At 35.5% G+C, this 16,871-nt stretch overlaps 2 protein-coding genes across 2 annotated transcripts in view; one reads left to right on the plus strand and one right to left on the minus strand.

Moving 5' to 3' along the window:
- The first annotated feature begins 1,988 nt into the window (after positions 1-1,988).
- LOC133334472 (putative uncharacterized protein DDB_G0291608) lies at positions 1,989-10,800 on the plus strand. Its single transcript, XM_061542766.1, has 6 exons — positions 1,989-2,089; positions 5,536-5,587; positions 5,661-6,553; positions 7,319-8,159; positions 8,362-9,882; positions 10,738-10,800. The coding sequence occupies exons 1-6, from the start codon at positions 1,989-1,991 to the stop codon at positions 10,798-10,800; spliced, it is 3,471 nt and encodes a 1,156-aa protein (XP_061398750.1).
- Positions 10,801-14,220: 3,420 nt separating this feature from the next.
- The window catches only part of LOC133334469 (serine/threonine-protein kinase unc-51), a 45,251-nt gene continuing 42,600 nt past the window's right edge, over positions 14,221-16,871 (minus strand). The window contains 4 exon segments of the mRNA XM_061542762.1: positions 14,221-14,297; positions 15,308-15,443; positions 15,514-15,650; positions 15,726-16,828. Coding sequence (XP_061398746.1) covers positions 14,221-14,297; positions 15,308-15,443; positions 15,514-15,650; positions 15,726-16,828 — 1,453 coding nt within the window.

Here is a 16,871-nt window from a genome sequence, read left to right on the forward strand (position 1 = left end):
TTCCAACTCTATCATTTCACAGTAGTGTTAATTTCCAAAACTTCCTACATACCCCAGTCCCACACCTCCACAGTGATCCCAAATCCAAGTTTCAGGATTCCAACTCTATTTGTTCACCCACAATTCAAATTGCACCAAATTTAGTATACAGTAGTACGAATTTCCAAAATCTCCTTCTTACCCCAAACTAGACCCCTCAGTGATCCTTAATACAAGTTTCAGGATTCCAACTCTGTGGCTTGACCCTCAATTTAAATTGTACCAAATTTAGTACACAGTAGTACGAATTACCAAAACTTCCTATTTAACCCAAACCTTCACCCCGACAGTGATCCTGAATCCAAGTTTCAGGATTCCAACTCTGTGGATTCACCCACAATTTAAATTGTACCAAATTTAGTATGAATTACCAAAACTTCCTACATATCTTGGTCTTACACCTAAACAGTGATTCTGACTAAAAATTCAAATTGTACCAAATTTAGTACCCATAAGTATTAATTTATAAAACTGAATCCTGACCCCAATCCTACACCCCTACAGTGATCGTGACTACAAATTTCATTGTTCCCGCTCTATCGGTTCATTGTAAATCCAAATTGTACCAATTATAGTACGATTTAGTACTTTTCGTACAAATACGTATCAAATTTCCAAAACTACGTACATATCTCAATCGTCCCCTCTGACGGTAATATTAATTTTAAATTTCAGGATTCCAGCTCGATTTGTATCTCCAAATTAAATTTGTACCAAATATAGTGCCATATACTACTTTTCGTACACATGAGTACATGCTTTCAAAATCATCTCCTTAAATAGACCCTACATCTCAACCCTAATTCACAATCCAAATTTCGAGTTTTTAGCTCTATCCATTCACATGCTATGAAATTGTAACAAATTTAGTACATTTTAGTACTTTTCGCATACTTGTAGTTCGAATGTCCAAACAACCCTTTGGTTTATCTATTGTACACTCCATCAGTGACCCTCATTTAAAATTTAAGAGTTCTAGCTCCACAGGTTCGCCAAAAACAACTGGTATCACATTTATTTAGATCCTTGAAATTTTTTTTCTAATCTACCCTTCTATAAGTCCATGAAAAATATTTTTAAAAAATATATGCCTTATAGAAAATATTTTTTAAAAAATCTACACCTTGTATAGGTCGTTTGGAAAGTATTTTTAAAAATTCTTTACAATCTATTGGCATGTTATGAAATAGTTGACCATTCGATTTCATCCTTTATGTAATAAAAAAAGTAAACCGTGGCATAACATGACGCCCGCACTCACACCCACTCATATGAGACGACTGGTCCGTGGTTCTCAATCTCAAGTGGTCTTAGTTGTGCGCCAATAATTCTAAAATAATAAAAAATATGGTATCGAATTCGTTAGGCTTGACAAAAATTATGTTTTGTGTGGCAAAAGTCGTTAAATTGTTGCCTTTGTTTACACTACAAAATAACCACAATGTCCATCCCATGCAACCGACATTTCCCGACAGAATCGAATCCGCGTGAAGTTAGCATAAGTACCCACACACCAGACTACACACACATGGATAATATTGAGTGTGCTGGTGTCCAAGCCTTTTGCCTACTTCTCAAGTGCATTACATAAATATGTATGCATTTCCATATATATGTGTGTGTCCCTATGTGTATATGTGTCCCTATCCACATGTGTGTGTGTAGTCCGTCAAATGTCTTCTTCATCCGATTCTGAAATGAGAATTTTTTATGTTGTATTTCACCACAGATCTAATTGAGAGTCCGTAAGAGTAACAACGGCCGGCTAACCCGTCAGTCACCCTGCCAGCCAGCCAGCGGCGCACATAACTCAAAATCAAAAAAAATAGCATTAATTTTTTTGGAATTTGTTATTGTGTATTTTTCGTTGTTGTTGCTATTTTATATTCGCAATATTTATTATTTTCTGTTTGTTTTTAATGATAAGAATAATTCTAAAAAACTAAAATATGGATTTTTCAAAAACACACTTGGAATCTGCAGACGAAAGAGGTGACACATCGCCCACAAAGAAACCTTTAAGTTTGGAGGCAAGACACAGCATAGCCATGTGAGTAAATGGAGGATAGCCGAAAAAAACACAAAATTTGTAATTTTTGTTTTATAAAACCACAAACATTTTAATTTTTAAATTATTTTTTTTAATAATCGAAATGTTTAAAGGAAGCTGTAATTAATTTTTTGTGTGTTTTGGAATATTTATTTCGCAATGAACTTTTTCAGTTTCGGTTTTTTTTGTTCTGACTCATCGTTGCTGGTGTCAAGTTTTCGCGCGTAACCTAATGTGGACCAATCAGCGTTTTGTACAACTGACTGACTCAAGTCAATTTGTTTAAGGAAGTAAAAAAAATATGAATAGATTTATCAACAATTGCTTGAACAGCAAATAAACGATAAAACCCTAACCCAGGAATTTCTAATTCTCGTTATTATGCAAAAAGTGAATAAATCCAAAAAATACAAATGTTATAAATATACAAGGGTGCTTTTGGCATGGTTATTTTAGACAAATGTATGCTCTCTGTTCCAGACTTTGTAAATATTTGTTCTAAAATACCCGATATAATCTTCGTCCAGATGGTTGCAAGTCTCGATGTTGTGCAAAAAGTGAATAAATCAAAAATATACAAGTTAAAAACCAAGGTTTTCAAAAAAACCAAAACACAACAAAATATCAACAAAAATTCGGACCTTGACTATTTTGGGTTGTTTTATTTTTGTCAACAACGTTATCTTTGCCAAAACAAACTTCCTAAAAATTCTTGTCGTTGTTGTGCATAAAATGAACAAGTCTATTTTTCAAAAAAAAAAAAAAAAAAATATGAGAACCATCCTCCATGAGATGGATATCCTTAAAAACTCTTCGATTAACAGGCTCAGCATAGCCTTAGAATGTCCTCGCATTAGAACTCAACTGCAACAGCCTTGAGAATTAATAAAAAATCCACGCCTTACAGGGCCTTATTTAGCCTTGGAAAATTTCTTGAAAATCCAACACCATATATCGGGGCCTATGCCAAAACGTTGTCCTACATGGACAAAAACATGGAGCTATAATGGTTATTTTCTGCATAGACGTATGTTATCCTCTAACAGCTCTGAAATATGTGGCTATACTATTAAAAATACCAATAATGGAGCGGAACTTTATATGTAGACTATGTCGAAAATGTTCTGCAGAAATAGTCATTGATTTTTATACATCCACACCTTTTATAGGTCCTTGAAAACATATATATAAAAATTTGTTCGCCATCTGTAACTACAACTCCTATAGATTCATGAAATTGTTACAACCAAATGTAGACCTTTTAAGATCGCGAATGGCCAAAGCCTTCAAAATAACGAAAATGGATCAGGACACTTCCATTTGTAGCGTATTAAATGGTTAATTTTTGGACGCTTATGATCAACATCGGACGTATAAAAGTACGTGGTGAGAAATTTATCTGACAATTTAAAATAATATAATACGATACTGATTTATTGGCGCCCAACATGAGGCCCTTCAACACAATCATTCTCATAGAACTTAAGAAAAGAGTTGTTGCCCTCCAAGAAAAAAAGTAAAGTAATGTAAAACGGCATTTACATTAGAACTTTTTACCGGGTTAACCTACTTCGTGAGGATTTATTTGACATATATGCAATGAAATTGAAAATTTATACCCACTGGGTTAGCGTAATTCGGTACAATGTAAACGTACTATAATAATATCATAAAATAAAAAAATAATGTTTTATTGGCGCCCAACGAGGGGTCATGCAACACGATCATTCTATATATACCTATATAGACAAATCTCTGAAAAATATTCAACCTCCAAGTAATGAAATGTCAAACCACCGACACATTGGATGAAAAATCCGACTAAGACCTTTAAAATACCGAAAATGTTAAAAATAAAACAATTATAAAAGTACATGAAGAGAAATTTATTGGGCAATGTGAAGTATTGTAATAAAATTATGTCTATTATTGGCGCCAAAACGATTATTCTATATAAACCTATATAGGCAATTTTCTGGGAAAAAATTTTGCCCCCCCGCGAAAATATGGAACGTTAAACCGCCGCTTCGGTAGGAAAAAGTTTTCAAAGATCTATAAAGTACCGAAAATGAGGCGGGACTTTCATATGACAGTTGTGACAAAAAAGGACCATGTCATGGGTCAAAATGCGGCTAAAACTTTCCAAATCCGCGAACTTATGATCAAAATCATAAAATAAAAAATAATGTCTAATTGGCGCCCAACAAGGGGTCAGGCAACACGATTTTTCTATACAAACCTATATGGACAATTTTATAAAAAAAAAATGTTTTTCAACCTCACAAGAATCCGGAATGCCAAACCGCCGCCACTTTATTTGGAAAGACCTTAAAAAAGCCGTAAACGGCGCGGAAGCTCTATGTGGGGAGCTACATAGTCAAAACTTTGACCAATTTCGACAATTTTCTACAGCGATATTTTTCACCTTCAAGAACCCACAATGCCAAATTACAGCGACTTTGTTTAATACCTTTCAAATACCGAAAATGGCACGGACACTTCCATTAATCTCATGTCAGTTCCCCATTTTACAGCAACTTCCGAGATTTTATGATCAAACTCAATCTTATATATGGAGAGATATTAGTCTGCCAATGTCAATTAATATAATGATGTCTTAAAAATATAAAAAGGGTTTATTGGCGCCCAACAAAGGGCCATGAAACACGGTTATAAACCCACAAACACGTTTTTGCCTTCCGAAAACACGGAATATCACAGCAACGTTAGTAGAAAAGTAGCTTAATGATATCGAAAAAACCGGGACCCTTCGAATGTTCTCGAAACGAATGTTCAATTTGCAGAAGCTTCCGATAGCTTACAACCAAAGTCGGAAGTAGAAATATACATGGAGAGAAGTTAATCTGACCACTTAAAGTAATGTAATAACATCAAAAAGTTAATTGGCGCCCAACAAGGGGCCATCGAACACCACTACTCTATACCGTTAACATATTAACAACAAAATTCTTCTCGTCAGCATTTAAATTATAAAATGATCCAGACAAATTTTAATAACTTCTGCTAGGCAGAGACCCGCGCTGTATTTAGAAACTCTTAGCACCTATGTTTCTAATAGATTCCTTTCCGTTCATTTCTTGAAATTCTTGGACCAAAAATAATATGCCCTAACAGATCTATCGGAGCTCTATTATGCAGAATTGTGCTGGATATCAGTCGCTTAAAGAATTTTACGGTATAAATTCTTTTTCAGGAGAAAGTGTGCAAGTAGGGTGGGCATAGTGCGGGAGCAGTGGATGACATAAAAAGACACCACACCAGAGTTGTATTTTTCCTAATTTCGTCAACTAAGTCCACTCTACATGAACGAACTTTTTTATTTCCCTTTTTTAAGTCTCTATTTCCAAAAAAATGTGTGTAACCCTATCTTAATTCGCTTCTTCGAAAATTAAAAGTATCCTAACCTCATTTTCTCTTTTTTTCAGAGAATCTGCTCGCAAAATAAGCAAAAACATTAAATCAAGTATTTTTATGCCGGTAAGTATTTCATTTCACAGCCAGATTCCTTCCTTACCACAAAAATCGACATCTCTTCCAAATCCATTTACAGAAAATGCCGATAAGTACCCAAAAATATCCATGGATCTCAAAAACAAGTCCACCGAAAAAGCAACAACCTACGACAAATGTCAGGTCAGAAAACCACAACATCGTTACGCCCACACCCACAAAAGATGTGGTACTGCAGCGGGTAAAATGGAAACTTAAAGCTTATCACACAAAACAGAATCGAACGGCAAACCGTAATGGTGGCAGTGAATGCGGTGGCAAATTAGGGAAATTTCGTCGGAATTTTGAAAGATCGTATCAGAGAAATCGGCTAGCGAAAGAGATGAATGATGACAAAGAGACTAGAGGGGAAGGAGATTGCAGAGATCACAGAGAAGGTGAAAAGCACATCACGCAATTGGATAAATATTCAGCGATTGAGAATACCCTTAAAGGTATGGGTTTGGAAAATACCAGCGATGAAGAAGAAGATGATATGGAGATTGGGGTACTAACAGATCCTATTGAGGAGGAAGAAGCAGATAACTCTATGGAGAATCCTAATTCGGAGGATATAATTGATTTAAATAGTTCCATAGAGGATCATGAAAAGAACGGCCATCAAGAAGTAATTAATTTAGATGATTCCATGGAGGTTGTGGAACTTGTAGATTTAACAGAAGAAGAAGATACCCTAGAAGCGGACCAGCGACAATCCCGCAATAAAAAACATTCCTTACATGTTGTCGATGAAGTGTATAATTATATTGAATCCCTCACCGAGGCATGTGAATTCCAGTTACTTCTTGCCACATGTAATGCTGCTTATCCTGCCTCCGATATGGATCAGGAAATTTCACAGGATCTGCATGCTATTGAAAATTCAATTTATGATTTTGCAACAATGCTGCATGAAACCTATAGGAAGTTGAATGATATGGAATGTGAACAGAGGTGAGTTAAGAGCTCAGAAGTCAACTAGATTACCTCCTTAAAAAGCCCTGTGCTATATATACAGACCAATTGGTCTTTATAATGAACATTGGTCTCTATACAGCATATATACCAATTATGCTGTATAGAGACCATAACGACCAGAGGTCTCTATACAGATCAACTGGCCTTTATAAAGACCAGAGGTCTCTATACAGACCAATTGGTTTTTTAAAGACCCCAGGGTTCTACAAAGACCAATTGGTCTTTATAAAGACTGCAGATCTCTATAGGGATCAATTGGTCTTTATAAAGATCCCTGGTTCTATATAGATCAATTGGTATTTATGAAGACTGGAGGTCTCTATACAACCCAATTGATCTATATACAGCCCAATTGGTCTATATAAAGACTGGAGGTCACTATATAGACCCGAGGACTCAGTACCGTTCAATTGATCTTTATAAAGACCGAAGGTCTCTAAACAGACTATTTGTCTTTATAAATACCTGATGTCTCTATAAAGACCTCTTCGTCTTTATAAAGACCCGAGGCCTCTATGCAGACCAATTGGTCTTCATAAAACCTGTTGTATAAGACTTCGGATTGGAAATTAATAAAATGTATTTTTCTTCTTCTTCCAGAAAAATTTCGCAAAAGTATATCCTCCCCGGCCACGAAACTTCTGAAATTGTCCTCAAAATCGAAGCCCCCATAATGCCAAAACAAATCATAAAATATCCGGTTAATGAAATTCTACAATATAGCCTTCAAAATTTATGTAGTGAAGAAAGTCCCAGCCCCAGCAATATTGCAATGTCAGAAGGACCACCAGATCCTGCAACAGGTTCACCTGATGCTCACACTCATCAAATCCCTAATTTAAAGGATCAAATTGAGGATCAATCATGCCACAGAAGCACGGTTATAAATCATACTGGCAAATGTCAAGCGGAATTATCCAACAGTGAATCAAGAAGAAGTGGAGATTTTGACCAAGGAATTGCTTCGGAGTTACAAACACCTGGAGTTGTCAAAGAACTAAGAAGAGAAGATTTCAACCATGGGTTACAACCATCTGCCACAGTTGCCTCAACGATGCCCAATGAAAGAACGACATCTAACGAATATCCAAGACCTGAACCACATAGAAGTGATTCTAAAACAGTTATAGAATCCGAAATGGGTAACCATTTTGCATTACGCTATGTTCGTCCATGGAATTTTTCACAATATGATTCAGTCTCAGAGGAGAATACAACTGCAAATTACTCACAAGATCGGGCTCCAGATAACCAACATGAAAGCAATTCGAGTGAAGAGCCCGGGAGATTACCACCACAACCTGACACAATGCTTAGACCCCAATTCAACCAAAATTCAAATGATTGTGAAAGAGTTCGCAATGAAAATTTGGATCAAATTCCACAAAGAAATACCGATATTGACAATCAAAGCCCCTCACATCGAATTATTACACCAAAAATGTCTAATCATACCAAAGAATCTCTGATTTCGGGTTCGGAAAATGCGAGAAATATACAAAAGGAAAAATCGCAAACAAGAAATTCAATATCCCTTACCAATTCCAATTCACAAGCTGATCCTGCCCATACCTCTATAAATGTGCCGAATTTACAAAACCTGGAGAGAATCCATCCCAATTTTACAAATAATGTGTCTGAATCAACCCAAGATCGGATTAATACACAAATCAGAAAATCCTCGAAATGCAAAGACAAACCATTGCCCTAAAAAGAGATCTTGTAGGGAGTTCTCTAACCTCCAGGAAGGTGAAAATTCTACCCAAATTAACCACCCCACAAAGTCAAATTCAAAAAAGAAAAGGCAAAAGAGTTCGGAAGAAGTTCTTCAAAGAGATATTTCGAGTACACCTCTCAATAATGACAAAGAAACAGCAACAACAAGAAGAACGCCTAATAATTACCCCAATCAAAAGTCAGATGGTACCTTAACTCCTGCTCCTCCCAATCATTGTAATAAGTTGGCCACCAATCCTGCCATCACCTTGAACAATCCTAACCAAAGAGGCCAACAAATGATATCTCATTCCCACCAAAACCAACATTTTGCCAATGATCTGCAAAGTAATCCATCTGCCTTAAGAAAGAATAACCCTCAAACAAGATGCAAACAAATTGTATCCCCTTCCCGACAAAATCAAGTGGCTGTGGATCTTCAAATAAATTCACCTCCATTACTTTCCACAATCCCTACAATACAACAGTCACCTGCGTTACCCTCCACAAATCAGGCTAATCATCCTGCTATCACACTGAATAATCCTAACCAAAGAGGCCAAGAAATTGCCACCCTTTCCCACCAAAACCAACATTTTGATCCTCAAAGAAATTCACCTGCTGATCGTGAAAGGAATCAACCTGCCGTTCTACAGAATAACGCCCAAACAAGAGGCGACCAAATAACCACCCCTTCCCGCCAAAATCATGTGGCTGCGGATCTTCAAATAAATCCGCCTCCAATATTTTCCACACCTCCTACAAAACAACAGTCACCAGCGTTACCCTCCACCGATCGGTCAACTAACATTTCTACTTCCCATTATCCTCCCAGGAAATCTACGGAACATAACCCCGCAAACAGTATTCCAAGAGATCCGCAGCAGTACCTGAAACTCAATAACAATTCTTGTTTGGCAACAATTTCCCCTACTGGGAATTCAGCACCACATTCCTTTAATACAAATCACCGAGAAGAATTATCGAGAAGTCATGCCAATCCTCCCGCCCCACCTCCTAGTTATAACCCATTAACTCAAAAAATAACCAGGACTGTTGACCCACCACCTTATCCACAACAAAACAAGCCACATTTAATTCCGCCACATCAGCATCATCAAAACTATAACCCACCATTAAGAAGCCAATTTCCCGCACCAGAACACCTTCAGGCCCCTTGGGGATTTTCACAGTATCCTCATCATAATGATCCGAATGACAAAATTCCCACACCGCCCACACATTTTCAATTTTCTGCAAATCAAATGACGCAACATTCCCGACCTCCATATTTTCATGGAGCTGCACCTCATCAGGAAAACCAAGGTTTCACAAATTATCCACCGCCTTTGCCAATGCCAGTACAAAATTTGCCAAGTCCCACACAACCACAACCACTCCCTCCCCAACCCTCACATTATGGTCCATCTACTTCCCAATTACCGCCACCAGCAGCACCACCACAAATGATAACTCCCTTACAACCTCCGTTGCCATTCCATGTGAATAGTCATCTATCACCTCTCTTGACCCCGCCCCAATCTTCAGAGCGCCAATTGTCTCCGCTATTCCCTCTTGGACCATATAATGCAAGTTTTAGTGGCCCGACAATGTCAGTACCTATGACCCCTCCCTCAGAGGGTGATATTTTAAATCAGAATTCCCCATTTATTCCTCCTTTTGTGGGAACCTATAATAACCACCTCCCAGATGGTGGGTATTCTCATCCATCGTGGCTGGGAAATTTTAATACACCACTACCGTATATGTTTCAGAAGTGACAAATTTGAGAAATATCAAAATTTTGCCTTAGAAAACTGTGATCTATAAACCAGCATCTGAACAGAGAACCAATATTTGGACCTTTTTCACAAAAGTTGATCTCCCAGAGCACGGATGAGAATTTACCCAAGGCTTATTTAAAACCTAAAGTCGGAGGTTTTGTGGGCCTCTCAACGCTGATTTAAAACCTGATTTAAGGCCAAAGACCTTTGTAGGCTTAATACTTTATTGTCGAAGTATGTAAGTCGTCTCCATACAATTTGTATAATATTTTATTGCATGTAAACATATCATCATTTATGGCAATATTTTATCTATTTTTTTAGGTTAGAAAGTGTACAAAATTTGTATTAACGATAATTAATAATTTTAAGTAATAATGTAAACAATTTGTTATTATTAAAATAAATAAAAAATAAAATAACTTTAAATGAATGACTCAATGCATTTCTGGCAAAGGAGGAAGATAAACACACAAAAAACTAAAGCATACTTCTAGGCGCTTTCAATAATGGGCACAACAAATTGTTACAGCAAAAGGAAATTAACATACACACTGTGTTCGGCCTAAAAGTATGCTAACATTTTCGACACAACTGCCATTATGACAGAAAAATTGCCCTTTTTAAGAATTGCATTTTTGTGTGGTTTTTCATTTTCAGGTAATAGGCGACCAGCACCGAACAGTAAGCGTATTTCCGGGCATCGTTGAATTAAAATGCTAATAACTCAGCAACCGCTTAACCGATTTTCAAAAAATTTGCAGCAATGGTTAGAGGGAATTTTAAAGTTTTATTGCATACAGACAAGACACATATATACTTACGTTATATAGGAGAAATTTAGCATTATGTGAAAGTTTAAATAACTCGCGAAGGGGGTGACCGATTTCATTGAAACTTTGTAATATTGGTAATATTTCTTCTAAACTTAAATCAGGTTCAAAAATGGAACCCATCGGTCCACTCCTTCTGGTAAAAATTGTCAAAATGTTGTGGAAAATAAATTTTGTAAATCATGCGAACGGGTTATCCGATTTAAACCAAACTTTGCATATCGTAATATTTTTACCAAACCTAGATTAAGACCGAAGATGGGACTCATTGGTTAACACTTTCTGGTACCTCCCCCACAAAGGGTCAACATTTTCAATATTTTCAAATTCAGTGGAGTGTCCGATTTGATCCAAACACTGCACATCGTCTTATTTTTACCCATTCTAAATCAAGTTCAAAGATGGGACCCATCGCTTCACTTTTTCTAGTACCTCCCCCACAAAGGGCCAAAATTTTGGAAAATTTGTTAATTCAATAGTAAACAAATGGAATGTCCGATTTCACCCAAACTTTGCAAATCGTAATAATACCTTTTTCCAAACCTATATCAAGTGCGAAAGCGTTAAAAATTTTCAATTTTTATAAATCCAATAATAAGCGAATGGAATGTCCTATTTGATCCACACTTTGCCAATTGTAATACTTTTCCAAACCTAGATCGTATCTGATGATGGGACCCATCAGTTCACTCCTTCTAGTTCCTCCCCTACAAAGCGTTAAAAGTTTTCAATTTTTATAAATCCAATATTAAGGGAATGGAATGTCCGATTTCACCCAAAATTTGCAAATCGTAATATTTTAACCAATCCTAGATTAAGACCAAAAATGGGACCCATCGGTCCATTGTAACTGGTACCTCCCCCACGAAGGTTCAAAATTTTGAAAATTTGTTAATCCAATAACAATCGTATGTAATGTCCGATTGGACCCAAACTTTGCAAATCGTAATACTTTTACCAATCCTAGATTAAGTCCGAAGTTGAGACGCATCGGTCCACTCCTTCTAGTACCTCCCCCACAAAGGGTCAAAATTTCGAATATTTGTTAATTCAATATCAAACGAATGGAATGTCCGATTTCACCCAAACTTTGCAAATCGTAATATTTTTTCCAAACCTAGATCATATCCGATGATCGGACCCATCGGTCCAATTCATCTGGTACCTCCCCAGAAACTTTCTAATATATATTTCGATGAAACTACTTTTTGTAGTACCTCATTTCATATAATATATACAACTTATAAAAGGGAACAATAAAACCAGTGTTCAGTAATAACGTAGACCTCCGCAACCCATAGGATGGGGGTATATATCCGGTCGGCAAAACGGACTGACACGTTTTTATATTTCCCAATTCGAGTTTGGATAGTAAACTTTTTTGACCTGGAAGTTAACTATGATTCCTACTAAGATAATACATTTAAAATACCGAAAATCGGGCCAGGTAGAACTTGACCATGACTTTTGAGGCTATAGTAATTTTATCATTGTATAGAAAATATCCCTACGAAAAATAATATAGATGTGTACACTTTTTGGTGCAGCCCTACATCAATCCAATTTTTGGTATAGCCTCCATATATATAAATACTCTAAATATTCCGTATTTAAGAGATATTGCAGAAGTTCTGTTTAATACAAAATATCACGGAGATTTGGATCTACTATGTTATATTCAATGTTGAATTCAAGTTTTTGAGGCTATAGTAAATTTATGTGTTTGGAATATAGATAACAGAAAAATTGTAGATAAATCCCTTTTAATTTCATATTCTTCCCTTACCATTACAACTTTTTTTTATTAAAATATAAATTTAAAAAAGATATATTTTTTGTAATAATATTTATGATTTATTTTTCTTTTATTTTATTTTTTTGAATATTTCACTTTTTTGTTTGTTTTGTGTTTGTTATTTTTCAGTTGTTTCTCCATATCTATATTTTATATGTATTTATGTATGTATATAATAATAATAGTATGTATGTACTAGCATTATAAAGTACGAAAAAAAAAATCTATTCATATATAAATTAATTTCAATTACAACAGAAAATCGAAACAAAAAACACACACATAAAAAATGAATGAAAAAAATAAGAAGTTTAAATAAAAAAATCAATAATAATAATAATTGTAAAATAAACTATGTTTAAATATTGCAACATAAATTTAAATTTGAGAAATACACACAATTCACTTAAATAACAAAATGAAAAATAGTATATATAAAGAGTATATAAAATAGAGAAAAAAACATAGACATATAAATAAGAAAATGTGTGAAAAAAATATATATAAAACAATGAAAAATTAGAAATCAAATTTTTTCTTGATACCAAAAATAAAGTTAATGTTATGAATATGTTATTTCGTTTTTGCCTTGTTGTTTTTTGTTGTTACATCTAAATTCAAATCATGTTTTAATTTATATTTTTTATGTGGGGGGACTATTTTTTTTTTTAATTTCAACTTTTTATTTATTTTTAAAGTTGTCGTTTTCTTTTTGAATTTTTGTTCATGTTTAAATAATATTTTTCTTTCTTTCAAATCTCCTTCTTCTTCTTCTTCATACTTATTAAATAAATACATAACTCCAAGGAAGGAATTTAGTTGCTAATAAAAAAATGTGGGGGAGGGGAAAATTTCCAATTTTAATTTCCAAGAAGACTTTTTTTCTGTTTCATTGCCTTAAAACAGTTTAAAGAATACTTGAGAATTTTTTAAAACAAAGGAAAAACTGTATTGAAATTTAAATATATTTACATGCTGGTAACAGTGGTTGTCCAGTTTTTTTATTGTTTTCTTTTTCCTTCATTCTCTTATCTTTTTCCTCTGCCTTTTAATTTCTATGCTAGAGAAACTAATTTTGCCAAGAGAAAACATAATTATGTTTTGTTTACTAATTATAATAATAGTAATAATGATAATGATAATTTATATATATGTGTGTATATAAATATAAAAATTAAAACATTCTACTACAAATAGAGTAAGACATAAAATTAATTAATGTTTTATGCTCAGTTGAATGGTGATGATGAAATGAATCACATTACAGAAATCATTTGTTTAATTTTTTGTTGTCATCTCTTTTTTTCTTCTAATTTCTGCTTTATATTTTTTTCTGATGTTTTGCTAATTTTTTATTTGGGGAGAGAAGGGGGTCGCGATTTCCTCTCTTTTCTGGGTTTCTTAAACATAATCAAATTTTGATGCATTTGTATTAAATTTGTGTCTCCGTGTTACGTTTTCGGTTGTTTTTGTTGTTGTTTTTCTTTCCAAAATAATAAAAACTCAAAACATCGTTTACGAATTTTCATCGGTAACATAAATATAACCTTGTTGCTGCAGAATATTTAAGCGTTTTTCCACAGCATCACGATCTGTAAAATAAAAAATGGAAATTAAAAAAAAATTAATTGAAAAATATTCTTTAAGAAATCTAGGCCTCTATAGGAGCTTGAAAAAATATTCTTTATGAAATCTAGGCCTCTATAGGAGCTTGAAAAAATATTCTTTAAGAAATCTACGCCTCTATAGGAGCTTGAAAATATTATTTAAGAAATCTACGCCTCTGTAGGAGCTTGAAAATATTCTTTAAGCAAACTAGGCCTCTATAGGAGCTTAAAAAAATATTCTTTAAGAAATCTACGCCTCTATAGGAGCTTGAACATATTCTTTAAGAAATCTACGCCTCTATAGGAGCATGCAAATATATTCTGTTAGAAATCTACGGCTCTGTAAGAACAATGGTATCGATTTCGATTTCGGACACAATTCATTGTAATTTTTTTATTTTTGGTTCTCAACCAGTAGCAAATGTCTCTACAAAAAACAATCAGTATCGGCCGAACTATTAGAAAATCTCCATTGAACTGCACAATTCTTTTTTGTTATTTAGATGATTTTAAAGACATTTTCCAACAGAATTCACTGTAATTTGATATTTTGAATTATCGTTAAGAAGAAAAATCTCCCTATCAAATATTAACTATATCGGTCCACTTTTTGATAATAGCCCCCATTGAACGGCATATTCTAAATTTCGATATTTTAAGGTTTTGGAACATTTTTCTGAAAAAATGTACGCCTCTATAGGAGCTTGAAAACATACTCTTTAATAAATCTACCCATCCTTAGGAGCTTGAAACAGTATTCTTTAAATAAAAATCTACGTCTCTGAAGGAACTGGATATTCTTTAAGAAATCTACACCTCTGTGGGAGCTTGAAAAATATTATTTAAAAAGTATACGCCTCTTTAGGAGCTTGAAACTATTAAAAAAATTAATTGCATTACAGCATAGTTCCCCCTATTTTAATTCCTTCTGTTATTTTCTAATATCTCGCCCCTTAGAAATTTTGGCGGATATTCTTCTGGTCCGGTCTACTTACATTTATTTAAAAGCATTTTATCTTGTGGATGATTACATTTCTGGACCAACGAATGTAAAAGAATGTGAGCGGTATTGTAGCGTTCAAAACAATTTTTGGTATTACTCAGCAGTTCATCCAAGGCTGCTGCTTGACACTGGAAAAAATAAAACAAGATATTTAATAAAAAATCATATATCGAAAGTTAAGTCCATTAAGTTCCTTACCATATCTAAAGCATAATCATATAAAATCTTATCTGCGGTAATATTAAATGCATTGGCTTTTTGCAAGAGACCAGTGCCATTTAATTTCTTCGATTCAAATAAAATGCTGCGATATTTGGAGTTCATGGTAAGCAAAGCTGTAAAAGAAACAACCAAAAAAAATTAATTAATAACATTATCATCCTCCCTGGAAATTCTATCTTCTCGCTTACCATTTTTAACATTCGATGAAGGTTTCAAATTGCCACTTCTCAGTTGTTGTGAGGCCAAGTTCAGACCCGATGATAGCAGCTGCAAAGCCCTCACCAACAACACTAAACGTTCCGCTCTCTTACAATGTTCTGGGGCATGCGGTGGGATTTGTGGTTGATCATTGGAGGCGGCCGCCATCAATGCTGACAGCGGTGCACATCGAGAATCGGCCACTTCTTGTATACAATCGGTTAGAGCCAAAACAAAATTCAATTTCGATAGAGTTTCATTGTGTTCACGATCCATTAGAGTCTCCTCTGACAGTTCGGGGGCATGGAATGCATGCAAATGATGATGGACATCGGATGCGTTGCCACCAACACCGCCAGCGGCATTTGTATCCAAGAGACTTTGTAGACCACCGGTGGCCCCCAGTTCGGGTAGTGTGAATGCACGTGGTCCCAACATGGGATGTTGATTGTTATTCTCCGATGATGATCCATTACCGGAGCCGAGAGATCCCACCGAACCGGGTGCCACCATCAAGGTGGGACTGCCCAATGTGGGTAGCTTAGTTAATGCGGACGGAAGCACGGGTGAACTATGTCCGGAGCGTCTGAGTGGCGATTGGGTTTGTCCCCCAGGACTCACCTGCCAAGTGCATGGCGCCGATGGGGGTGGTGTTTCCGAAAGGGAACCTCCCGATGTGGATCGGTGACGTCCTTGTGGTGGTGTGCCAATGGCAAATTGTACAGCCGGTGGTGATATGGAATTGATATCACTACTGACACTGCTCTTGCGATGATCAGGTCTCTGCTTTACACTAATTGGCTGAGAGCGTGGTATGGGTTGGGCCGCCGATGCTGCAGGTGCAGTTGTGGAGAGCTTGGGTGACGAAATTTGATCACTTTCGGCCCGATAGCGTACATGATTCTTATCTATGGGTGAGGTTCCCGGAGCTGTTGTTGCCGCCACATTTGTTGGATTATTCGCCGAGTAACGACGCACTGGAGCCGGCACCGGCTTGGGTTCGGAAATTGGTAAAGTGCTGGGTCTTGGAGGACTTGATTGATTTTGACCAACGGCATTTTTATCTGCTGTCGTCTGTTGTTTGTTGGAATGTCTAAAAAAGGAGAGAGTGATTAGTATATTTATAAGAAAGAGAT

Source organism: Musca vetustissima, unplaced genomic scaffold (genome assembly GCF_032173495.1).
Source record: "Musca vetustissima isolate MV318-11 ecotype Yass unplaced genomic scaffold, APGP_CSIRO_Mvet_v1 utg39050, whole genome shotgun sequence".
In the NCBI taxonomy this organism is placed as follows: Eukaryota; Metazoa; Arthropoda; class Insecta; order Diptera; family Muscidae; genus Musca; species Musca vetustissima.

Bases quoted from the DNA above. Each gene is read 5' to 3' on its own strand.
- LOC133334472 (XM_061542766.1), top strand. From the start codon at position 1,989: ATGGATTTTTCAAAAACACACTTGGAATCTGCAGACGAAAGAGGTGAC. The intron at 8,160-8,361 runs GTGCCGAATTTA...CACCCCACAAAG, and splicing joins CTGCCCATACCTCTATAAAT to TCAAATTCAAAAAAGAAAAG. The intron at 9,883-10,737 runs GCAAGTTTTAGT...TTTCATTTTCAG, and splicing joins TCCCTCTTGGACCATATAAT to GTAATAGGCGACCAGCACCG.